Here is a 26,212-nt window from a genome sequence, read left to right on the forward strand (position 1 = left end):
TCAGAGTTACAAATGATTTGCTCTTATCATCCGATCGTGGCTGTATCTCTCTATTAGTGTTACTCGATCTTAGCGCTGCATTTGATACTATCGACCACAACATTCTTTTGAATAGACTCGAAAATTATGTAGGTATTAGTGGAATTGCATTATCATGGTTTAAATCATACCTATGCGACCGTTATCAGTTTGTAGTAGTAAATGAAGATATGTCACACCGATCGCAAGTTCAGTATGGAGTACCGCAAGGCTCAGTGCTAGGACCGCTACTCTTCACCCTGTACATGCTACCACTGGGAGATATCATTAGGAAGCATGGCGTTAGTTTTCATTGTTATGCTGACGATACTCAGCTCTATATTTCTTCACGCCCTAAAGAAACTTACCAATTCACAAGATTAACGGAATGCATAGCTGATATAAAACATTGGATGACTGGTAATTTCCTGCAACTCAATTCAGAAAAAACTGAATTTTTAATTATTGGACAAAAAAGCTCCACAAGTAGTAAGCTAGAATACTGTCTAACACTTGATGGCTGTTCTGTCAAGTCCTCGTCGTCAGTGAGGAACCTGGGTGTGCTCTTTGATACCAATCTTTCGTTTGAAAGCCACGTTTCTAGCATCTGTAAAACTGCTTTCTACCATCTTAAAAATATATCTAAATTACGGCACATGCTCTCAATGCAAAATGCTGAACAGTTAGTTCATGCGTTCATGACCTCAAGGTTAGATTATTGTAATGCTCTACTGGGTGGTTGCCCTGCTCGCTTAATAAATAAACTCCAGCTGGTCCAAAACGCAGCAGCTCGAGTTCTTACTAGAACCAGGAAGTATGACCATATTAGCCCAGTTCTGTCAACACTGCACTGGCTGCCTATTAAACATCGCATACATTTTAAAATCTTACTTATTACTTACAAAGCACTAAATGGTTTAGCTCCCCAATACTTGAGCGAGCTCTTAACATATTATACTCCATCACGTCTACTGCGGTCTCAAAATTCTGGCCAGTTGATAATACCGAGAATATCCAAATCAACTGCAGGCGGTCGATCGTTTTCCTATTTAGCACCTAAACTCTGGAACAGTCTTCCTAACATTGTTCGGGAAGCAGACACACTCTGTCAGTTTAAATCTAGACTAAAAACACATCTCTTTACTGTGGCATACACATAAAACACTTTTTCAATGAAATGATTGTTAGGCTGCATTAACTAGGTCAGCCGGAACCGGGAACACTTCCCATAACACCTGATGTACTCGTTACATCATCAGAAGAATGGCATCTACGCTAATGTTAGTCTCTCTGTTTTATCCCGAGGTTTACTGCAGTCAGCCGGATCCGGGCCGTATCCAGATCAGATGGTGGACCTGCGCCCAGAGAAGACCAACACAGGACCCCGAAGTGTCTGAGAGACCGTGATTAGACTCCCACCGGCAACTGCCTCATCGACACGGCATCTCAATAAACCCGTCTCCTGCGTGTTGCCTCCGATCATTCGAATATTGCACTTTAATAATTATTTAATCAACATCATCCTCAATAAACCCGTCTCCAGCATGTTGCCCCCGGTCCCTCGAATATTCTGATCTATTATGACCTCCGAGCTGTAAAACTGCCAGAATAATAATAATAATACGCTGTTTGTTAATTGGCCAGAGGAGAACTGGCACCCCGACTGAGCCTGGTTTCTCCCAAGGTTTATTTTTCTCCATTAGGTCACCTAATGGGGTTTTGGTTTCCTTGCCACTGTTGCCTCTGGCTTGGCGTGCTCAGTTGGGGACACTAAATTTTTCAACTAAACATCGAAATACATCTAAATAATAAACTAAATTAACCATTTAAACTAAATTACTGATCAAATTATTGATCTAAAGCCCACACTGTCACTGTATGATACTTGAAATTTTTCCAGAATGGCTATACAGCTGAATAAAATTATGCTGCATTATTTTCCTGTTTAACACTGTAAAGCTGCTTTGAAACAATCTACATTGTTAAAAGCGCTATATAAATAAAGTTGACTTGACTTGACTTTAGGGACGTGGGATGTCACCTCGTTGGCGGGGAAGGAGCCTGAGCTTGTGCGGGAGGTCGAGAGGTACAGACTAGAGATAGTCGGGTTCACCTCTACGCACAGCTTGGGCTATAGAACCACACTTCTTGAGAGAGGATGGACTCTCTACCACTCTGGAGTTGCCTATGGTGAGAGGCGGAGGGCTGGAGTGGGCTTGCTTATAGCCCCCCAGCTCAGCCGCCATGTGTTTGGAGTTCACCCCGGTGAACGAGAGGGTCGCTTCCCTGCGCCTTCGAGTCGGGGATAGGTCTATCACTGTTGTTTGTGCCTATGGGCCGAATGGCAGTGCGGAGTACCCGGCCCTCTTGGAGTCTCTGGGAGGGGTGCTGGAAAGCGCTCCGACTGGAGACTCCATTGTTCTACTGGGGGACTTCAACGCCCACGTGGGCAGTGACAGTGACACCTGGAGGGGCGTGATTGGGAGGAACGGCCCCCCTGATCTGAACCCGAGTGGTGTTCTGTTATTAGACTTCTGTGCTAGCCACGGCTTGTCCATAACGAACACCATGGCAGTGGGACGGCAGTGGCTCAGTGGTTCATGTAGGTTGTCTACAAACCGGAAGATTGGTGGTTCGATCCCCAGTTCCACCTGACCAAGTGTCGAGGTGTCCATGAGCAAGACACCTAACCCCAGCTGCTCCCGACGAGCTGGATGGCGCCTTGCATGGCTGACACCGCCGTCGGTGTGTGAATGGGTGAATGTGAGGCAATTTGTAAAGCGCTTTGGATGGCCATTGGTCTGTTAAAAGTGCTATATAAATGCAGTCGATTTACCATGTTCAAGCATAAGGGTGTCCATCAGTGCACGTGGCATCCTAGACCGGAGGTCGATGATCGACTTTGTGGTCGTCTCATCTGACCTTCGGCCGTGTCTTGGACACTCAGGTGAAGAGAGGGGCAGAGCTGTCAACTGATCACCACCTGGTGGTCAGTTGGATCCAATGGTGGGGGAGGAAGCTGGACAGACTCGGCAGACCCAAACGTACTGTGAAGGTCTGTTGGGAACGTTTGGCTGAGCCCCCTGTCAGAGAGATCTTCAACTCCCACCTCCGGTGGAGCTTCGACCGGATCCCGAGGGAGTCTGGAGATATTGAGTCCGAGTGGACCATGTTCTCCACCTCCATTGTCGGCTGTTTGGAGCTGTGGCCGTACGGTCTCCAGTGCCTGCCGAGGCGGTAATCCCCAAACCCGGTGGTGGACACCAGAAGTAAGGGATGTCGTCAAGCTGAAGAAGGAGTCCTATCGGGCCTGACTGGCTTGTGGGACTCCCGAGGCAGCTGACAGGTACCGGCAGGCCAAGCGGACTGCAGCCCCGGTAGTCATGGAGGCAAAAAATTGGGCCTGGGAGGAGTTCGGTGAGGCCATGGAGAAAGACTATCGGTTGGCCTCGAAGAGATTCTGGCAAACCGTTTCGACGCCTCTGGAGGGGGAAGCAGTGCCCTACCAACACTGTTTACAGTGGAGATGGGCAGCTGTTGACCTCAACTGGGGATATCGTCGGGCGGTGGAATACTTAGAGGATCTCCTCAATCCCACCGACATGTCTTCCACTGAGGAAGCAGGGGCTGAGGGGTCAGAGGTGGACTCGTCCATCACCCGGGCTGAAGTCATCGAGGTAGTTAATCCTCTCGATCGGCTCAATTTTTTTCTTATCAGTGCCAAAGAGACTCAAATAACTTTTATCATTCAGGCAAGTGTTATACATCATTATAATCTGTTAAATTTCTATTTTTTTTAGTACAGTCAAAATAAAAACAAATTGTTGTGCTTTTTGCAAAATGAAGAAATTAAACATGATGCGCGATCTGCAGCCTCTCTGTCAAAGACTTTCATTCAGATAGCTTCGGAAAATTACCTCTAGCTTAGTGAATACTTGTCTCACAAACATGAGACATATGTCTAAAGAAACGCTGAAATGTCAGGTTTTAAACACTGTACACCAAATCAAAAACAAATATTCTTTGTTTATGTAATCTGTTTGAAAGCAGAGAGATGTTAGTCGTTCCTGAGCGGCTCATTATACACTAATGCGACCATGCCCACGAAGCGCGCTCTCTATTGAGATTCAAATACTGAGGCTCCGGAGGAGACAGCGCCCACACACACATCAGCTCAAACAAACACATCTAGTACTGCATTCCGACTTCAACTACATTGTTTTGAGACGTGTTTAATAATCCTGGAATAATTCTCTATGAAAAGCTGTTCATTTCTGGAAGCAACGATCCCCCGCTGTGTGTAAATATAAGTTTACTCTGTAAGCATCTGTGAATATTAAACGCAAAAACCTGTGCGAGGACGCACTGAAGCTTTCTTTGTTTAAATTAGCTCAAAATTACTGTCAGATGTAAGTAATTACCTTGACAAACTATGCATCATTTAAAAGATCTAAGACTCAAGCTTCCATTTTTGACCTCTGTTTTATTCTCAAAGTCATATAGTGACCGTAATTTGTTAAAGGGGTGGTTCCGTGGTTTTTTTCTAGGCTTGGTTGTGTTTATGGGGCGCAGTATAACACGTCTTAATACTTCTTCTTTTTTAAAAACGCCGTATTTTTAGTATATTCTACCTTTATTCCACACCGCTGTCTCCACTGTCCTTTGAGCGGCTCGTTTGCTTCCTGCTTCTATGAAGCCCATCCCTCCGAAAAACTATATTAGTATAATTAGTATATTTTTAATGATTAAAAAATGCCATTATTTTATTTATAAAAGTTAATAAATGTTTTTTATTGACTAAATATTTAGTTTGTCTTGGATATTTTTATTATATCAGGTAACATTTTAAGCTGGTTTAAAACATTAAAATTTTTGTTCATGCTACAATGTGCCCCTCACATGTTACAATCTACCCCATATATGGGGCATGTTGTCACAGTTCACTTCCCTTCTTTCTGGGTAAATCAAAAGTGTATACTGCATTAATGAAACAAAACCACATAATTGTACTAGACATTTGAAATTAATGTGGAAAAAAATAAATACTCTGAACCCCAAGTGGATTTACACAAACTGAGAAAGTCAAAACGCATTAGGTTGTGCCCCGCTCTCCCTACTTATGACGTTCCAGGAAATACCTTATATAGACATCTGCTGAATACCATGCATATAAAGACGTTTCTGATGAAACATGAAGACAATAAACACACTATAGCAATGATATATTTGTGTTTATCTGTAATTTTCAAACCAAATTGAATATTTTCATAAGAATGAAGTATAGGCTATATGCAATGCTAATCAACATCAGCCTGTGTCATAGAATTTTATAAAATAATATATTTTCTGTCTCACATGGGACCACAATAGTTATTTCAGACTGACATATATATAGTGATTTGAGCAAAACATGATATTAATCTCATAAATTACCGTGTTTTGCTGAGCAAACAAGCAATTTTTAACATTTTAACATCAATTTTGAAAAGCAAGTCCACGTAAGACCATTTGACAATTTTTTAAGAAGGGCAAAAGGGGTAAGCGAGAAGTCCGATCAAAGAAATTATGGGGATTAAAAAACTATGAATAGAAAAGCGCCAGTAAAAAAATTAAGTGGGGTATGGGTTAACATGTTAAATAAAATGCTCTTTTTTTCGTTCTACCGAAAATGTGCCGGGAACCCACTGTTGCTATAATAACAAACTACACTTTTACGTGCATCTGATTGACAGATAAACAAAGCTCTCTTATTTCACTGTTGTTGCTAATGTTGAGTTTAGTTCAGTTACATACAAAGTTCGCTTCGTACAATTAGTTTAACCCTCTGGTGCTCTTCGTTTAGGGGTTGCATTGGTTGTCATAAGTGACCGGACACCTAAAAATTAAACTTCCTCCACCCCAGTAAAACCAATGCAATTTATTTTTCTTCAATAATATTTTATCTTTTTAATTTTGTATTTTGAGATGATTTGATGGTATTTTTTAATATTTATGCAATAATTATGGTCTATTCTCGCCATTGAAAAAAAAAAAAAAAAAAAAGTGTAATTAAAAAAAAAAATGTAAAAGTTAAAATAGAGACTAGCCCTTCAAAATAATTTTTTTTGAAGGCAGATTAGCGCCCTCTTTTGGAATTATTTAAGAAATCATGCAACCATGGGTCACTAGAGGTCTCAATTCCCTAGTTCCCTTTTGAACACATTTAATTTTTGATGGATTTGAATATATATTTAAAAAATCTCAAAGACTACTTATTATAAAGTTTTAGATATTTTTTTGTTGTTAGAAATATAGATTTTTTTCCAGTGAATTTGTGTTTTGCAGATTTCCCATTCATTTCTTATGGTGTCATTTTTGACCGAAGAGCACAAGTGGGAGTACTTTTTTTTACGACCACTTAGCATGCTCGAATCATGACCCCATCATGACCCCACATTTTTTTGTGTGTTTACATACCTAATGCTAGAAAAGTCACCGAGTTTCATATCATTCTGATGAAGCTGTGATTTAAAAAAATTCTAAATGTGGTTCATAGTCTCCGTTTTTCATAGGTGTGTGTGTGTATAAGTGTGCGTGTGTGTGTGAGTGGATGTGTCAATATCACACTGTGGATGTTTTAGAGTGTCACTTTACTGCTGTGTACTTTTTTCAGCATTGTGGCCGATTTGTAGATTGTACACACAAATATTCAGAGAATTTTTGTGTTTTTGCCGATTTCCCATTCATTTCGTATGGTCGGTCATTTATGACCAAAGACAATGAACTCAACTTTTTTTTTAATGACCAATTAGCATGCTCGAATCATGACTCCAATTTTTTGTGTGTTTACATACCTAATGCAAGAAAAGTCACCAAGTTTCATATCATTCCAATGAAGCTGTGATTTTTAACATTTCAAAACAGAACATTTTCCGGTCAGAAATGACCGAAGAGCACCAGAGGGTTAACTGCATTGTTAAAGAGGGCAAGCATTACCCTCTGCATTGCCCTCATTGTATGAGCTGAGTTTCCTATTTACTTCAGCTGCAGTGCTCTGGTAATATAAATTGTTTCAGAAGCTGCCAAAATTAAAATTTAAAATCATAGCTCTCACTTACATTCACTAACATATTGAAATGTTAGTGATACTGATTCAAAGCGAGAACGGCAGTGATTGAATGTCAAAATGTGGTTTGAACACTCCACCCCCCAGCTGTACTGGAAGTTTTGATTGGTTTGGCACCCGAGTCCGACCTGTCTGTTATTGCCTGAAGCGCAGGGCTCCACCGCAGTAGTTTGAAATGCCTGTCAAATGCCAGCTCGCCGTGTTTCTCCATCGGTACCTTTGTCAAAGTACTTTATACTTTTGGTGAAAAATAAATGTAGCGAAGTTGAATACTTTATTTTATTCAACTCAAGTAAGAGTAAAAGTACCACACTTTAATTATACAAAAAATTAAATAGATTATAGAAAAATGTACTCAAGTACTATAACAAAAGTATTTGTAATTAGTTAATTTCCACCTCTGATGATGACAAACAAAGGTAAGCTCCCCACAGATGTCCTTCTGGAGATGCTCCCATGGTTTGAATGGCCAGTCGACATGTTGCAGGACTGGAGTCACGTAAAAGAGATTCTAGCTCTCTGTCAATCCCTGGCCACCGAATCCCTGGTCTCTGCATCTTTTTTTCAGTTCGACCAACCCCACATGACCTTTGTGTACCATTGACAGAGGAATGACTGCTTGGTGCCTCCCCGCAAAGTATGACTCACCCCGACATGACAGTTTTATTTTAACTTAGTAAGTAGGGTGTCAGGCCAATTTCAACTGAGATAGCCAGCCTTTAAAAATGTTTTCATTGGTTTACCTGCTGGATCCATTGCCAAACTGCAATATATTTAAAACTCTGCTGCAAGAATACTCACCCAGACCAGGCGTTCTGCCCATATCACCCCTATTCTGTTTGATCTCCACTGGTTACCGGTGGCCTATCATATCAAATACAGAATACTACTGCTCACTTTCAAATAATTGCATGACTTGGCTCCTAGCTATCTGTCTGCTCCTTCCCTACGTCCCAAATTGATCACTTCGATCTTCTGAATCTGGCCTTTTCTCTGTCCCTTGGTGTTGCCTCTCTTCTATGGGAAGTAGATCATATAGCACAATTGCACCCAAACTATGGAATTCCCTCCCCCGGTCACACTGCTGCATTAATAATATTTCTGAATTCTGTCACAATCGCTCAGTTTTCAGTTAACACCATTTCCCTAAGTTTGTTGTCATGGTTACTCATTTGGTTCATCATTCAGTTCAGATGTGTGTGATTAATTATCCCTGTTTGCCTGTGTACTTAAGTTCCCTTGTTTCTGTTCATTCCTGTTCATGCTGCTGTATGTTACCCTTTCTATTTAATGCCTGTTTACTATCTTTGTATTATCTTTGCTTTAAAGGTCACATTTATAATGTTTCCTAAGGTGTACTTATATTGTTAGTATGATTTTTACATAAAAAAAATTCATAATTTTGAAATAAAAGGCATTTTTTCTATACTGTTATTACCCCCCTGGCTGAATGCCCTGTTTCAAGGGGCGTGTCTGCTGTGAGACTTCAGTGAAAACGCCCACTGTTGTGATTAGCTGACATCTTTGCATTTGAAATGAGTGTTCGAATATGTTGTGGAGGGGGCGTGGTTTAGCGAGGCACTGCACGCACTGCAGGAGATAGAGAGACTGACTGGGCACTCGTGAACCAGGGAATTGTTGAGAGCGCTGTGCTGTTAGCGCAAGCTTATTTTGTTTGTATCTGAGAGTTCTGAATAAACAGTCCCAGTCACGTTGACTCTGTCTTCTTCCACCTTATTCTACGAACTTTGTAACACATGTAATGTACCATTACAGCTGTCGAGATGAACGAATCGTCAAAGTGTGGATTATAGCATTATTTTTAGATCTTTTCTCATCACATGAACGGCTCCCCAGACAGTCTGTTGATCGCGTGAATGCAGCAGGGGCGCGGGAAGTGGGGGTGCTGAGGGTGCTGCAGCACCCCCTGGTTTCAAAGGATTGCAATGCACATTTTTGTTCATTTACATTTATTCATTTTTAGGATTTAATCATTTATTTGTAATAAACATTTTAAGTGGCCCATTAAAAAGTATTATTTATATGTTGAATTATGTTTTTAAAACATAGCCTAAATGAGGTCATATTGTGACCGTAGCGGTGTGTGCGTATAGAAAGAGCGGTAATATTTCCTCCAGTGGAGCGCGCCTTTCTGGAGATTCCGTTGATTTCTGAAGCTCATTCCGCTCAGCACCGCGCGCTCAACCCAGAACTCCCTTTGTGACATTCTTGATCAAATATAGGCCTATCTGAAATAGGGCTGCCCCAGACTAAGGTTTTTTTTGTTTTTTTTTCTAGTAGGCTAGTTGTTCATTTAAGCCGTTGTTCACGCAGCGCGCCGCCTCCATGTCATTGTCTGTTATAGGCTATTTGCTTATTATTTATTAAATCCGGGCAATTTGGTTGATCAAATATTTATTAAAATGAAGATACAATGTATACAAAACGAAATTCAATGTAAGGCTTTCAACAAAACAAAACTTATTGCAGTATTATTTAACTTATTGAAGACCCCCGTCTTCTGATAAAGGCTATGCATCTTATGTGTCCTGTTCACTTTTCAACGTAGCCTACATTTAATAAAAAAATAACATTATAATATTTAAACTGAAACTAAATACGTGTTTTAATGGCTACAAGCAGTGTTGGGTGTAACTAGTAACTAAGTAATTAGTTACTGTAATTTTCCCTTGAAAAAGTAAAGAAAAGGGATTATTTTTTCTGTAATTTAATTACAGTTAGGCTACTTCTGAAGTAATTGAACTAAATACTAAATACAATTATATATAATACAATAATGGAATTAACATCAACATTTAAAGTCTAACTTTAAAATGCATGTTTTTATGTATCCTTCTAACATTTGTAATACTTTGGTCAGAATAGCCTAATTGATGTAGTTTTATATTATTTATTTTAATGAATTAAAAGAACCATTTCAAGTCTATCCTTGAATCGCAGTCGAGGTTGATATAGATTTGGGAAGTAGCCTAATTAGTAATAAGTAATTAAATACATTTTGGAGAGAGTAATTTGTAGCTACAGTAGGCTAATCAAATTACACTATTGAAGATGTAATTATTAACTAGTAGGCCTAATTCATAACTTTTTTAGAGTAACTTACCCAACACTGGCTATAAGTAGGCCTATAGTATGCTACAGAGAAATGCCTTATCGGAGCGGGATTTGAGCGCACGTCATTTTACCGGTGGGCGGTTGCTTACATGCTCTGGTAAGGTAGGCAGTTTTTTTGCGTCAATTTGTATTTCCTGTAACACCCCCCCCCCCCCCCCCCCCCCATCAAAAAGTCACAGCACCCCCAACCTAAAACATCTTCCCGCGCCCCTGGAATGCAGTGATATGAATACAGTAAGAGCTTCGCTGTGCTGCATAACAGCGCCATTCATTATAACGGCAGTTTGGGCAAGTGTGCAGATACACTCGGGACGTGTGATTGACAGCTCCGGACATTATAAAGAGTGTTCTTTGATCGCTCTCTGTAGTTTAATCACTTAAATAACGGATTTGTTTCATGCTACTAACAGAACGATGATCGTTTTAGTCACTGGCTTGATTCACTGATGCATTACGCTTAGGGCATCAAGACGGCGATCATTAAACGATCTAGAAAGAAAGTCTGAGAGAACTTGAATGATTAGCTACACATCAGAAATCACTGATCACAGATCAGGCATTAATGAACACTGTTTCTCACTGTTTGTCGCGGTGCTGTCGAATCCATATCGTAAAGTCTGTTTGTAAAGCCTGTGCTGACATAAACTTAATCCATTTTCTCCGAATGCTCTGGGCGGGCAAACAGAGGAAGGGGAGGTAACCTTTCCTGGTATGACGACATAACAGGCAAGATTCCAGATCGGCTCGTCTGAGCTGTCATATTCTCAAAGGCAGAGAAAGACAGCCAGAACTCGATTTACACCCATCAAAATTTCTAGCCACTTGGGGACCATATACAGGCTAGGGGAACTCATATTAACCCTCTAGGCGCCACGGTCGAGTTTACTCGACAAGATGCGGCATTGAATAAAACGGCCGATTTTGTCAAATAGGGTGTCAAATTTCGTTCGACCTCCCCTCCACTAGATATCAGACATGTCATACTTCATCCCTGACTCAAAAAAACGTCATGCTTCTATAGAAAAAACTTCGAGCAAGAGCGCATTGCGTGAGCCATTTTATCAGAGCAATATTGTCAATGTCAGCGAGTATTTGCATTAGATTATTATTATTATTATTATTATTTTCTAATGGCATCAATAAAGCTTACCCACAATGAAGTGTTGGGTCTTCTATTCGCGGACCCTGATTCTGAAGGGGAATATCTGCCGTGATTCTGAAAGTGAAAGTATAGCCCTACACCAAGTACAAACGGTGAATCCTTTGCCCAATGTAGATGGTCCTTTGCCCAATGTCAGTGGTGGGAACACAGTGGTGTTTCCCAGCGTCGGAGTGTTCATCGTGAAGTTAGCAGGCGTGTTACGCCGGCTTCACACCGTACGCGCAAGCAGTGCGTTGGCAGGGCAGGAGTGGTGCGTATGGAGAGCGGGAGCCGCGCGCGCCCGTTGTGCATTCACACTGGCAGCGTTTGTCTCGCGTAACTGAACCGCGGCTCGTGTATTGCAAATACTGTTAGGGGGCAACGTGGAGGCAGGGTGGGGAGACGCAATGACAATGACAGTAGTCCGAACTGTGCACACTCGGCGCGCGTGCGCGTCTGTCTCTCGTCTTGCCTCGTCATCTCACTCATGATCTCTGCCTTGCCGTGGCGAGTGATCTTTTGAACTAAACAGGTCTTGTCTACTTGTGTTTGTGTGTCATATGAATAATGTGCCCCATACATGGAATCAGAGTGGCTACTGTATGTAGTAAATGGAAAGTCTCTACAGCAAAAGGCCAACCGTTACATGCATTTGGTTTGTTTCTACCATTTATTAGTAACAATTTACACAGTTTGTTTACTATTTACTATTTACCTGAGCATTCAGTATTGTGCAATATAGCATACAAAAGGTGAGGGACATTCTGGGGGGAAAGAAGTGCTGCATTTATCATTTAAACATGTGACTTTTCATGAAAATGCTATAATCCAAGGTGACCACCACCATATGACGTCATAAAATGCTAATTAGAGGGGGAAATGTAATCCCTACATAAACTTTGGGTCATCTTTAATATTTCTCTAATTTACAGAAAGTCTCTATCTTTTATCAATTTTAAGATATAGCCTTTTGAAATTAAGATGTCAAAATCGAACGTTTTAGGAAAAAACCTCTGGCGCCTAAAGGGTTAATGTTAAAAACCTCATAAAATGAAATTTTCATGCCATGGGACCTTTAATCTTTTATTTTGTATGCGTACTATTGTCTGTCATTATCTATTGTCTGTTATCAGAGGTGGAAAGTTACTAATTAAAAATACTTTCGTTACAGTAATTGAGTACATTCTTAATTTTTTCTACATAGTTGAGTATAATTAAATTGTGGTACTTGTACTCTTACTTGAGTTGAATAAAAATAAAGTATTCAACTTTGCTACATTTATTTTTCACCAAAAGTACAAAGTATTTTGGCAAATATGCCGATGGTGAAACATGGCGATCTGGCATTTGACAGGCACTTTTCAAACTACTGCGGGGGAGCCCTGCGCTTCAGGCAATAACAGACAGGTCTGACTCGGGTGCAAAACCAATCAAAACTTACAGTTCAGCTGGGGGTGGGGTATTCAAACCACATTTTGACATTCAATCACAGGCCCCCATAATTTCTTTGATCGAACCTCTCACTTACCTTTTTTTTTGCTTTTGCCCTTCAAAAAAACATTCAAATGATCTTACGTGGACTTGCTTTTCAAAATTTGTAATAAAACAATCACTCTGGGCAACAGGGATAGCTTGTATGTTTGCTCAGCATAGTGTAAAACACGGCAATTTATGAGATTAGTATTATGTTTTGTTCCAAAATCATTATATATATATATATATATATATATATATATATATATATATATATATATATATATATATATATATATATATATATATATATATATATATATATATATATATATAAAAAAACATAGCTTGTATGTTTGCTCAGCATAATGTAAAACACGGCAATTTGTGATTATTGGCCATATCTGATGTCCATAAGGGATTTCCTGGAACATCATACGTTTAATACTTCTATTAAAAGTGTCATGAACTGGCTTTTTGAAATTTTTTATACTGTTGCCTGAGGTCTACTTGTGATGTTCGCATGGTTTTTACATTCAAAAACATCATAATGAACAAGTAATAGGCTATTTTCTGCACTGGTTTTGAGCCTCTCGCAAGAAACGCTCGGTTTTTATGGGCGTGCCGCACTGAAGACTTGGAAGTAAGTGCCCACTGCTATGATTGGATAAGCTTTGCATATTTAGTGAGTTTTGGCTCCCCCATGAGTACACGTGAGGCATTGTTTTGAAAGCGTGTGGGGAAACGGCATCCGGAATGATTCGTCCCATAGGGATTCGCAAAATATCTTTATCAAACAAACACAATGATTTATCTCTCATCCACCTGCAATTAATATGAATGTTATTTTATATTACTTGGCCCGCCCGATCGGTGGATATAACCGTGAACTGTGCATCACACACACACACACACGCGCGTACGCGCCAAGTACGTTGCAGACAGCATGATCAAAACTTCCGCAATTGTATTTTTCCTTCAAATATCAAGTCAAGAGAGTGAACAACGCACATCAAGAAAGGAATGTTATTTCACTATTTAAGATGATACGTATTGGTAGCCCGTCTGGAAAACACATACCCTGGGACGTTGGTCTTTGAGAGCCCTGTGACAGACGTAAGTTATGTTTAGTTACACAATGTAACATTGTATTTGATCTGTAACAATGCAAAACTATCACATATAAAAACATGTTTTACTCACATAAGTGTGTTGCTTCATTCATTCATGTAATCTCATCCTGTCTGCAAATTCAGTCTCTTGTTTACAAACCAATCCATGGTGAAATTAACATACGTGCAATGTCTTCCCCACGTGAGCTGGATATTCATTAAAAATAAAGTTCAACCACACGTTTCCAATATTAGAATCCTAATGTGGCGTTCACACCGGACGCGATTGACGCGAATAAATCGCGCTATTCGCGCGATGGTGGATGCATTTACATTTTGAGTCTACTCGCTTCATTCGCACGTGAAATTCGCTTCATTTGCGTGTGACATTCACTGCACAACAGATGCGAATTCGCGTCATGGGAGGGGCTTCTGCCAGCCGGCTCGTCTCGTTGAGAAATGGCTGACATGGGCTGTGTTTACAGGTCTTTTTTTGTTAAAATCTACTGTTAATGTGTGACAAAACGTAGTTTTAAGACTTTTTCAGTCGATAATGTAGTTGTTTAAAGCTCAAATCTGCGGTTTATTTATATAAAGAGTGCCTATTTGAACATTTTATCTGGTGTTTTCGGAGTTGTGAGCTCCAGCGGATCAGCGGTGCTCAGCGCTCGTCAACTTCGGCGAGAGCAACCTTTCCTCGGCTAGTCCTTCTGACGTCTACCGCTGGCTCTGATGTCTCTGTGGTGTGTCTCGAGCTATAATTTGTCTTGTAACGGGCGATCTTTGGTCTCATGGATCTATAATTTGTTCCCTGGCAAATCGTTTAGGCTGAGGGCAAAGTGAAGTTTCATTACTTTTTTTTATTTTTAGGCTATAACTTTACGTTACAGTTGTAGCCTACTAGCACTGACTTTGAATGTTTGACTGAATTGTTTGCTTTATTTCATGTATAGCTTATTATACCTTTTACTTATACTTTTGTATTATTGATCATACATAAACTTGCATTTAACAAAAAGAGACTGGGTTGTGTTTCATGTCATTTAATGTTATCACAGTGATAATCATATTGTCTGAACCAGATATTAATATACAGATTTTCTCCTCATTGTTGTCACTACTAGAGCAAGCTCCTGATTAGTTAACGGCAGAATGCCATTTTGCCATCTCTGCATTGATTTAACATGTAAATCACTCGCGCGAATCGCGTCAATCGCGTCCGGTGTGAACGCACCGTAAGGAAGCTTATGCAGCGACTGTGTTCTTCCACAACCAGGCACAGCGCAACATCTTGCTATCTTCGGCATGTTTATTGTTCGGTAGCGCGATCAGTTTAGCTCCACGAGTCGGTGGGCGAGGCTACAGAATCAGGCGTACTATTGAGGCAGTGTTTCACCACACTCTGATGTCACAGCCTGGCACATTCTGAGATCTCTCGTTTGCTGGGCCTGGTGTCAATAAAAGCTTTTTTTTACTAACAAGGAAGTTTCCAGCTCTGAAACTTAACTTTTATATATCAAAGGCTGAATGAAAAGTTGATTTCTCAATTCATGACCCGTTTAAATATGATTAATACTTCTATTAAAATATTCAATGAATGAATGAATGAATCTCTCACTTGTGGACCTTCTGCCCAAGGGCTTCCAGTATGAATGAAACTATATTTTATGACGAAATTACATGAGACTGTTTAACGCTCCATATTGCTCACATCGCCTCATTTTGGGTAAAAATTTCAAAATAATACTAAAATACTTTGTAACCTGGTAACTTGAGTAGTTTTTAAGCAAACTACTTATTTACTCTAACTTGAGTTATATTATTTTTCAGTACTTCTACTTGTACTCAAGTAAATTATTTCTTAAGTAGCAATACATTTACTTAAGAACAATTTTTAGTACTCTTTCCACCACTGTTATTCTATTACCTAGCCTATTGCTGTTATGTTAATGTTATGTTATTGCTGTTATGCCAAGGAATGATGTGAGCTAGACACCCCAAGACCCACAGAGTTTATTGTTGCAAATACACACGTTTCTGTGTTCAATGTCAAATTGTGCCTTGACAGAGCTATGAATACCCGTCTCAGGCATTTATAGTGAGTGGCCTAAGTACACAGCTGTGCCCAGGAGCCAAGCCCACCTTTTCTAAAAAGCAGCTAGGGCCAACTCAGGCCAAAAGGGATCATCTTGAAAGGTAACATTCCCATGTGAGTCACAAATGCAGTCAGGTTTCTGCTGTCTTCGTGCAGGGGTATCTGCATGTAACCTTGCTTAAGAATACTGAAGAGCCTTGGACAAATTTTGTGAGCAACTCAATTGTTGGCAGTGGGCATTTGTCCAGCACCACTGCCTTATTAGGCCCCCGAAGGTCGACACAGAGATATATGCCCCCTAACCATTTGTCTACAATCACATTATTTAAGACACAAGGAGAAGCATCAATGAGCTCAATGATATATGCTGCTGTCAGCAAACTACTTATTTACTCAGTGGTGACCTTGTCACGCATGGTGTGAGGCACTCTGCATAGTGGCTGAATGATGGCCAGCACATCCGGTTTAAGCAAGGGTTTGTGGGTGAAAGCAAAAAGGCAACCTAAACCACTGCAGAGAGTGGGAAACGTCTTGGGTTACTTGACTCTAACCCTGTTCCCTGAAAAAGCGGGAGCGAGAAGCTGCACTGAGCGCTATGGGAAAACCTTTGTGTGACCAGCAGTGAACTATGTGTATAACACGTCAATTAAAATTGACTTTGAACTTGACAGCCTCAGATGGCGGTGTCACTGGAATGCATGCTTGTCAGAGGCTATAATTAGATGTGTCACAGGTGCATCCTCATATATCAATTTGTCTGAAGAGCGCTCCTGGGACATCTTCAGTGCGGCAATGAAGCACAGCATCTTGTTCCCACTTTTTAAGGGAACAGGGTTACAGTCAAGTAACCTGAGACGTTCCCTTTCAAAATACCAACGGAGGTGTCTGGGCCCCTTACGGTTGTGTAGTGGGTGCACACAAGAACTCGAAAAAGGTCTCAGACATGAGCTAGTGAAAAGAGCCCTAGCACCGAGAATGGTCTCAATAACTTCCCTCAGTTGGTAATGGAAGTGTCTGTAGTTAGCACCTTGCGACGTCAACACACCTAGAGTGGGACCCATAGAGAAAGGGAAACGAAGCCGCAATGTGTGTGCCCTTGGCCTTATTTGCCATCTGGGATTGCTTGGATGAAATCCCCTGAGCCATAACTGTAGCAGTCTCATGTGCAAAAGGCCCATAGGGACCACCGTGGCAAAAGCTGCCATGAGACGCAGGATTTTCTGAACAGTAACGTCCTGACCTAGCCTGATGTTGCTTAGGGTGTTTAAAAATGGTCTAGACACCAGTGGGAGACAGTTGTGCCAGGTGGTGACTGAGTCCCATTTAACCCCCAAGCATGTTGGTCTTTGTGCGGGAGAGATGAGGTGCTGCTGGTGATGACTGAAATGTGGTAAGCCAGCCAGAGCTGGACACTGATCTGCACAACCTTGCAAATTGGTTGAACTTACCGCACTGCCTAACATTTTTGACCAATAGCTGGGCAGTCTGGGAATCTGTTGGCATGGCGAGTGGGCCCACAGTTGCCTGAACTGTACAATTTCATCTGCAGGCTGGAGCAGCTCAGCAAAGTGTATTTGCAGGTACAGTGGTGAAATCAGTTTGAACTGTATTATTCTCCACTATTTTAGCTGCACACTGTGAGGCTTCTTACACTAGGAGCACCAGAGTGAGAGTCCTATCCAGAGTTAGTTTATCTTCAATAAGCAGTCACTCTTTGAATCGTGTACTGTTGTTTTTTTCAATAAGTTGGTCTCTAATTCGTTATGGACAGCACTGAATTTGCATGGGCCAGCAAGGGTTCATAAATCAGTGACAAACTGGCTGGCTGACTCACCTGAATGTTGGCATCTTTGTATAAAATTTAAATGTTTTACCAGAATGCTTTGAATCTTTTAAAAATGTCCCTTTAATCATGCAACAATGTCAGAGTATGTATTTGCGATTCCCAGCATCTGGTAGATCCGTAATCCTTCCACTATGAGACAATGGAGGAGAAGAGTGCTTAATTTGGGAAATCATCCAAGCCCACAGCATCAAGTACATCTTTAAATGATACATACCAGTGCTCCCACGGCACGGCAGTTTCACCAGCTTAGGGCAGAAATGGTTTAGGAGGAGGTAGAGATAAAGGTACTGAAAAATCTGAAACGATTCAAATACTCATTTTACGCAGTATCAATACACCATTTCCAGCTGCGCATTCTCGCTCTCTCTTCTTTCCAATGGCAAGTTGACACACACCTGCCTCCTCTCACTCACTCGTCTCACTGCCTCTGGTTGAATCGTGTTGTTATAGGGCCCGAATTTCAGTGTATGGTTACTGGTATTGCACATCATTTTACTCATTCCCACAGGTTTTGCGCTCACAGCAAAAGCACACTATATAAGTGGAGCACACATAAAGTCGCCTCTCAAACAGTTTGCGAGATCTTCATAGTTTTTCATGGATTATTGCGATTAAACGGTCAAATACACACAAAATTATGTCAAAATAGTCAGGTAAACACAGTCAGATTTGGTGCGTAAATCATTGAGAAAGAAAATACATTTTGTGTAACATTATATTGGATCTGTGCAGCTCTTAAAGTGACAGCAGCCTAATATACCTGCTGCTGTCTGTCATGTTAATCAAAGAACAAGACAAAGAGAAAATCACTCACTGCTCTTGAATAACTTTTGTAACTTTAATTGCAAGCATTAAACTGTATTTAATTTTTACAATGAAGACTGTAAAATAAATGTTATTTTACATTTGATTACTTTATTTAATTTCTTTGGTACTACTGTTAGACCCACCGGAAAAATATAAAAGCCATGTTTATTTCATTCGTCTCTTTATTCTGTTGTATTCACTAGGGGCATGGGCAACATTTGACTCTCGAGCAAGATTTATTTTAATTTTTTTGTAGGCCTACCTGCATCAGCAAAGTATTTACAGAAATAAAGCAAACCAGTTTAATAGGGGTGTAACGGTACGTACCTCGGTTTTGAAGTCACGGTTCGGTACGGGTTCGGTACAGCAGTTTTACAAAATTGCTTTTTATTTATTTTTATTAAATAGTGGTTTACTGAAATTTTTTTTGTCTGTCCTTAAATTAATTAAATTATAACTAAAAGTTTATTTAGTTATAATAGTTTATCATAGTTCGCAAATATGTAAACTTCACATAAGGCAGTTTTTGCAATAAATTCTAAATCTAATTATAAAAAAGTTTTTTCTCCAATTCGTTGTTGAAATAGCCTACACAGTGTCTGTCATTTTCATGACAGGTTTATTTAAATATGCATGAAATATTCAAGACATCACTAACAGGTTCAGTAGAATATAATGAATATATAGGCTAATATAATGAATATATAGGCTAATATAGTGCATATATTTAGTGAAAGAGTTGATTTCTCTAGTGAATAAAATTCTGTGGACACTGAATGACTGCCTGAGGTAAATGTGATGCTAACGTTACATGACATTGTTTAGTTTACAAGCAGTATGGTCTTTCCGCCGTTGAAACACTGATTGAGCGATTACACCACATATGATACGTGACAGTAAGTTGTAATGTATCCTCAACATACCTTCAGATGTTCATTCATGTTTATTCTTTAGGAAGAGATGATCGATCACGTTCACAGAGGATCACGTTCACGCGCGCGCACCGCCACTTGAACTGTGTTCAGTGATCAGTCACGCCACATTAAAGAGTGTCAAAACGTAATTTATCGTTTGAATTTCGTGATAAAATAGACTGAATACTTAATATGTTCGTATGGGAACTCGGATTGAAGTGTGTTCCGCGCTTAAAACAAGCCGCCTGTTAACTGTTAACTGATTGTATTCGGAAACCGTTCGGTACACACGTGCACCGAACCGATAGCCCTGTAGCGAAACGGTTCACTCGAGGCCCATTGTGGAAAAAATGCTATTTTCGTGAATCGCCTTATTGTTCCATGGTGATGCGTCGTGCTTCTCACATGACACAAAGCTGGCACAATAGCGCTGTATAAAAGCTCAGCTGTATCGGGTTCATTTCGTTTTTTCTTTTTTATTCAAAATATTCACAAAATTGCTAACTATGTCATGAACTATCTGATATTCTGATTTTCAAATATGTGTGAATGTGTGTTAATTGATTTATACTGCGCGATGGGCGGCGCCATGTTAGTATGCGCCTCAGAGAATCGGATCTGTCGGATTTACATCACGCAAATTCATTCGTTATATTCATTATATCGTCTCGTGAAATACATGAAAAAAAACACATGAAAATCCGTTCTCCAACAGTCAGGCGTCACAGCAAAGACTCTCAAGCTACTCTTTCCGCATAGGGGTGGCAACTTCAGGAGCTCTAAAAGGCCTCTCCCAACAGCAGATCCAAGCTCTCGGGAGATGGTCCTCAGATGCTTTCTCAAAGCTATATCAGGACCAACTGGTACCACATCATCAAGCCCTCCAAACCCTCCGATTAACCCCCCGCCCCACCCCCCTCCCCTCTACGGGGAGGTTTTGTCTCTGTCCAGCGAGCATTTATCTCCCAGTGGATGCAGTGAGAAATCTCCCGGTCAAGCACTCATGCTTCTCTTTTCTGTTTTTCAGCCTTTCAACAAGAAGTGGAAAGTTTCCACGCAGTGAGTCAGCGTAAAGTTTCCACACAATGAGAAAGTGGACAGTTTCCACGCAGTGAGTCAGTGTAAAGTTTCCACGCAATGAGTCAGCGGGAAGTTTCCACGCAGTGAGTCAGCTGGAAGTTTCCACGCAGAGAGTCAGCGGAAGTTTCCACGCAGAGAGTCAGCGGAAGTTTCCACGCAGAGAGTCAGCAGAAGTTTCCACACAGAGAGTCAGCGGAAGTTTCCACGCAGAGAGTCAGCGGAAGTTTCCTTGCAGCAAGAAAGTGGAAAGTTCCCCACAGCGAGAAAGTGGATAGTTTTTCACGCAGTGAGATGTGGATAGTTCTCCACGCAGTGAGAAAGCGGATAGTTTTTCCACGCAGTGAGAAAGCGGATAGTTTTTCCACGCAGTGAGAAAGTGGAAAGTTTCCACCCAGCGAGGAAGTGGAAAGTTTCCACCCAGCGAGGAAGTGGAAAGTTTCCACGCAGCGAGGAAGTGGAAAGTTTCCACACAGCGAGGAAGCGGAAAGTTCCGAGCAACAAGAAAAGCAGATAGTTCCAAGCAGTAATTCAGTGGATAGTAGGGCTGTACGATTAATCAAAAAATAACCGAAACCGACATTCAGAACCTCTAACCGACGATTATTTCGGTTTTCACGTGACTCCGCCCTGTCAGTCACATCAAGTGCAGTTTGCAGGCACACAGAGAGATGCAGGATATCTGTGTTTATAGATGCCCAGAATCACTATAGTAACTGCATGTTTTACACAGTTTATATACAGGTCAGTTAATCGCCGTTCTTATAGCCTATACGCGCTGCCACCGACACACACACACACACACACACACACACGCACACACACACACACACACACACACACACAGACGGCGCGCGCAAGCCCCGAAGCCAGATCGCTTTCACTTTCGTGCTCATAAAGTTTGTCAAGTAAATGCGTTTAAAGGCTTGCCAGTTTCAAAATTTAAAGCAATTGTGCACTATTCAAAATAACAATACGTATCCGTTCAGTGCTCATGAGCTTTTTTCTGTGACACAGAGAGCCGAGCCGTGTCGCGTCTCTGACAACGCGTGCGCGTGCCCTGAAGGCAGACCTCTTTCACCTGCGTCCTCACAAAGCTTTGTCATTTGTATGTGTTTTAAGCCCTGCCAGTTTGAACATTAATGCGAGTTTAGACCATCAGATGTGTATTATGTTGAACTAATGCCTGATATATTGTGACAAACGAACACTCAGACAGAGAGCAGCGCAGAAACGCAGTGTCAACGCTGTCATGTGACTAAAGTAAAGTCACTAAGTAGCTTAGAAACTCAACTGTTATAGCATATTTTAATACCTTTGAAGTAAGTACAAACCACAGCTTCATAGAGACGGTATGAGTAATTCACACACAATCACTCTCTCATTAGTGCATTCAAATAAATGTAATGTAGGCCAGCTGTGTCTGTATCTGTATCTGATGTAGCCGATGTGATGGGAGTAAAGTATTATAATGATTATTGAGATGAATGCAGACTTGATGTACATTTTAATGTTATTTTTGTTTGTTCCTTGTTCAAGTGCTGTGTATTGCCATGCTTGTTGTCTTGTAACTCATCTGTTAACAGACTAATCAGTAATCCAGCGTGATAGGCTGGTTAGAGAAAAGGTGGAGACTGTTCCCCTTTAAGACCGTGCTTGAGAGACAGAGGTGTGTGTTGTGGTGGCCGCGGACAGAGTAATCCCAACGCTGGAAATTGACCAGACTGGGTAGTGGGACTTGCTACCCGGTCATATTGTGAGTACAACTCAGTAACTAACATTGAAGACCATTGAAGGATATTGTTGTGACCAGTTTACATGCTGATTCATCACTACAAGTGACTATAGGAACTAATTGCCAGTACACTAGACATAGCTGTGGTTTCCTTGAAGTGTTGTGATTTATTTGGATTGCAGTGTATATTGGTTGGTGTGGGTATTTGTTGTGCACGAGTGAGTGGTAGTAGACTAGTTTTGTGCTTGGATCAGACGGGAGATACTGGCAGTTTGTTTCTTATGTTCCCTCAGTAACTACAGACCGGATCTGTGCGCTCCACGGCAGTGGAACCAACCAACCCAGGACATTCCTTACTGGCCATAAAAGACACCATACCGGACTGTGTTAAGGACTACACTTTTGAGAACTTGACTGTTTTTAATATTTAGTTATCTTGGGTTTTATGAGAATAAAAGATTTGATGTAATTCATTCTACTGTCTGAGTGTCAATAGTGTCCATCCCTCAGTAAAGAGAGTTAAAGCGGGTTAAATTGAGTCCTGGGTCTCAGCAATCAACCTAGGTGGCGTAGTCGGCTACTTTGATACTTTAGGTAAATCGCAACAATATTATTAGCATTTTGATTATTCTGTTGCCGCTCCTTACCATTCGCCACACCTACAACAAACAGAAATCTGCCCCATAGACAATAACTGCTGAAAGTGAACCGTTTCCTTCAAGTGTTTTAAAATCACAAAGAAATGCACTTTTTCATTAGAAAAAAAAATTCCACCTTTAATAGTAGAAAATATTTACAGCACAAACCTAATCAGGAACTTAATCAAAAACCTTACGAGGGCAAAAAAAAAAAGAAAAAAAAAAGCAAAATAATCGTTCATTAATCGGGGTAAAATTTTCAATAATCAAGGTTTTTATTTTTGGTCAAATCGTTACAGCCCTAGTGGATAGTTGTCCACGCAGTAAGATAGTGGATAGTCGCCCACGCAGTAAGACAGTGGATAGTCGTCCACACCGCAAGATAGTGGATAGTTGCCAACGCAGTAAGAGGGCGGATAGTGGTCCACGCAGTAAGATGGTGGATAGTTGCCCACGCAGCAAGATAATGGATAGGTGTCCACGCAGTAAGATGGCGGATAGTTGCCCACGCAGTAAGATGGTGGATAGTTGTCCATGCAGTAAGATGGTGGATAGTTGTCCACGCAATTATATAGTGGATAGTTGCCCACGCAGTAAGATGGAGGATAGTTGCCTATGCAGTAAGATGGTGGATAGTTGTCCAAGCAGTAAGATGGTGGATAGTTGTCCAAGTAGTAAGATGGTGGATAGTTGTCCACGCAGTAAGATACTGGATAGTTGTCCACGCAGTAAGATACTGGATAGTAGCCCACACAGTAAGATGGTGAATAGTCTCCTCAAGCAAATACGTTTTGACACAGCGAGAAAGTCGAAGATTCCAGTAAGGAAGTGGATCGTTTTCACACAGCAAGAAATAGAAGTTATTAAACACAGCAAGGAAACGGATAGTTTTTTCCCACAGCAAGAAAGCGGTTTAAAAAACTTACGCAGCGAGAAGTGGACAGTTTTTCACACAGTAAGGAAGCGGATAAAACCCTCTAGATTGATAGGTTCCACTAGTGGAAAGTTTCCACTTAGTAAAGAAGTGGATCGATTCATTGCAGCAAGAAAGTGGAAAGTTTCCATGCAGCAAGGAAGGGGTAAATCTCACAAAATCTCTAAATCAAGATCTCATATTTCTTTTTCCCATTTTTTCTTCAAGGCGGTCTCCCACGTACAAGACCACACCCTGCTCCCATCAAGAACCGTGCGATTCGTGAACTAACAGGGGCCGCCGACTGGCGACACAAGCCGCTCACGGGCCCTCCCGTTCAAACAACCAGGCCCCCTCTCTAATGCCAGCCGCCAAGCTCGGCACATCTTGGGGGGGTATTTAGCAGACGGCTGTCCTATGCTCTTTAGCTTTTGGGGGGTACTCTGGGTTCGGGCCTCCTCCCTCAAATCGAGTATGTCACACGCATACCATTCTACTGAACTTATTGAATTAATGCAGACCCTGGGTAAAGTGCTCAGTGTTGTGGGAATAATACATGGCCATAGCAGCTCTGAATCTTTCTAAGGGAATATTGTGAAACACCATCCCCATATACCGGTTGACTTCATCACAATGAGTGCGTTTACATGCACAACTGATAACTCACAAATATCAGCTTATTGAAATAACCAGTTTTCCCCGTTTACATGCACATCAGTAACCTGACAACGCAAGTAAACCGTGTTTACATGACTTTATTAATAAACCAGATTATTTCCCAGTAGTGACGTCAAAACAATCATATCAATATTCTGACTGAGTATTCCATATGTTATGTCAGTTGTAATGTTAAATAAAGCTTGCTTGTCAGCGGGAACTTCCAGCTCATATGTTATCTTCTTGTGCAGTTACAGATGCAGCGTTTTGTTACAAACAGCAGCCACCTTTTACACTTCCTCCTGAACCAAAACAATAAGCATTTTATCGTAATTATGAGATGAGAACTTGTGACATTCAACTGAGCTGTTAGCAGACTCGGAATTACGGATTTCTATGGCAACCCTATCAAAGCAGTTTAATATAACATCACACATATCAGCCAGCCCCAACCTCCTGGAATGACAGAGATTGTACACCCCTTCCCCTGGTCCAACTTAAATCAGTAAGGAGGCAGTGGCAATACACAATAACTGGACCCAGCAAGGGCAATTTCTAGGGATGCATCAGAAATCAGCAGAGCTATTCCTTCAAAAAGAATTTGTCCATTATTCACCAAAATTGGCACAAATTATCTTCAAAGCAAACAACGTTTTCAATGATAAAACAAGGACTGGAATTGTTTAATGAAGCTTACCAGTGTGACATTCTGTGTGCTGATGGGAGCAGTCAAAGGTGAACTCTTTATTCTCAGATTCACACAGCGTGTCCTGGGTGGTTGTGCCTAATCGGACAGTCTTCAGGCCCAGCTGAGTGCAATCCCTGTGGGGCATACATGGCTCAGTGGATGAAGATGTGCTGGAGAAATAACCCTGGGGACACTTCTCACACATTGTGTTCCTCTCTGGTGTGCCTGCAGGACATGTACATACACTCTCAATGCATAATTGCAATATGTAATTTTAGAATACAGAATACTTTGAATAGCAAAAACTAGGTCTACTTTTATGCAAAGCAGGCATATTCATGGCATTTATATGAAAAAATAGCATACAGTTTAAATAATCCTGCCCACTACATTATAGTACATTGTTTAAATTAAATTTTGTGCTACTTTATTATATTATATTAAAAGGATATTTATTATATTGTGGAATTAGGAAATGTTACTATTTTAAAACATGACTAAAGCTTTTTCAATGCTAAAACTCCCACATTTTTCTCCCATATTCTTTAAGAATGAATATGGATGTCCCTACTGTAAAACGATATATGTGAAATTGTTTTTAATTTTATTCATCCCATGAATTAATTTTATTCATACCCATATAGTCTGGTGTTTGAAACATAGGAAGTGAGAGTTTTATGACAAGAATTTGAGATGTTTAGGATTCATCACTTGGTCTTTCACATGTCACACATGACTAAATGAAACCAGCTACTCTCATGTTTAGGTCAAAAAATTGTCAGATCTGTACATGACTAAGATTAATTTGTTTCATTATGTGGATAAGGCTATTTTTTTGAGGAACTAGATTTTCACTTT

General features: G+C 40.8%; 1 protein-coding gene across 2 annotated transcripts in view; it reads right to left on the reverse strand.

Moving 5' to 3' along the window:
• Positions 1–26,212, reverse strand: part of LOC307138818 (tumor necrosis factor receptor superfamily member 11B-like) — a 118,845-nt gene that overhangs the window by 78,097 nt on the left and 14,536 nt on the right. For both annotated transcript variants that reach the window (XM_079837426.1, XM_079837427.1), the window contains exon 3: positions 25,364–25,579. In XM_079837426.1, coding sequence (XP_079693552.1) covers positions 25,364–25,579 — 216 coding nt within the window. The remainder of the gene's footprint in view (positions 1–25,363; positions 25,580–26,212) is intronic.

This window comes from Gobio gobio (assembly GCF_949357685.1).
Source record: "Gobio gobio genome assembly, chromosome: 15".
Classification (NCBI taxonomy): domain Eukaryota; kingdom Metazoa; phylum Chordata; class Actinopteri; order Cypriniformes; family Gobionidae; genus Gobio; species Gobio gobio.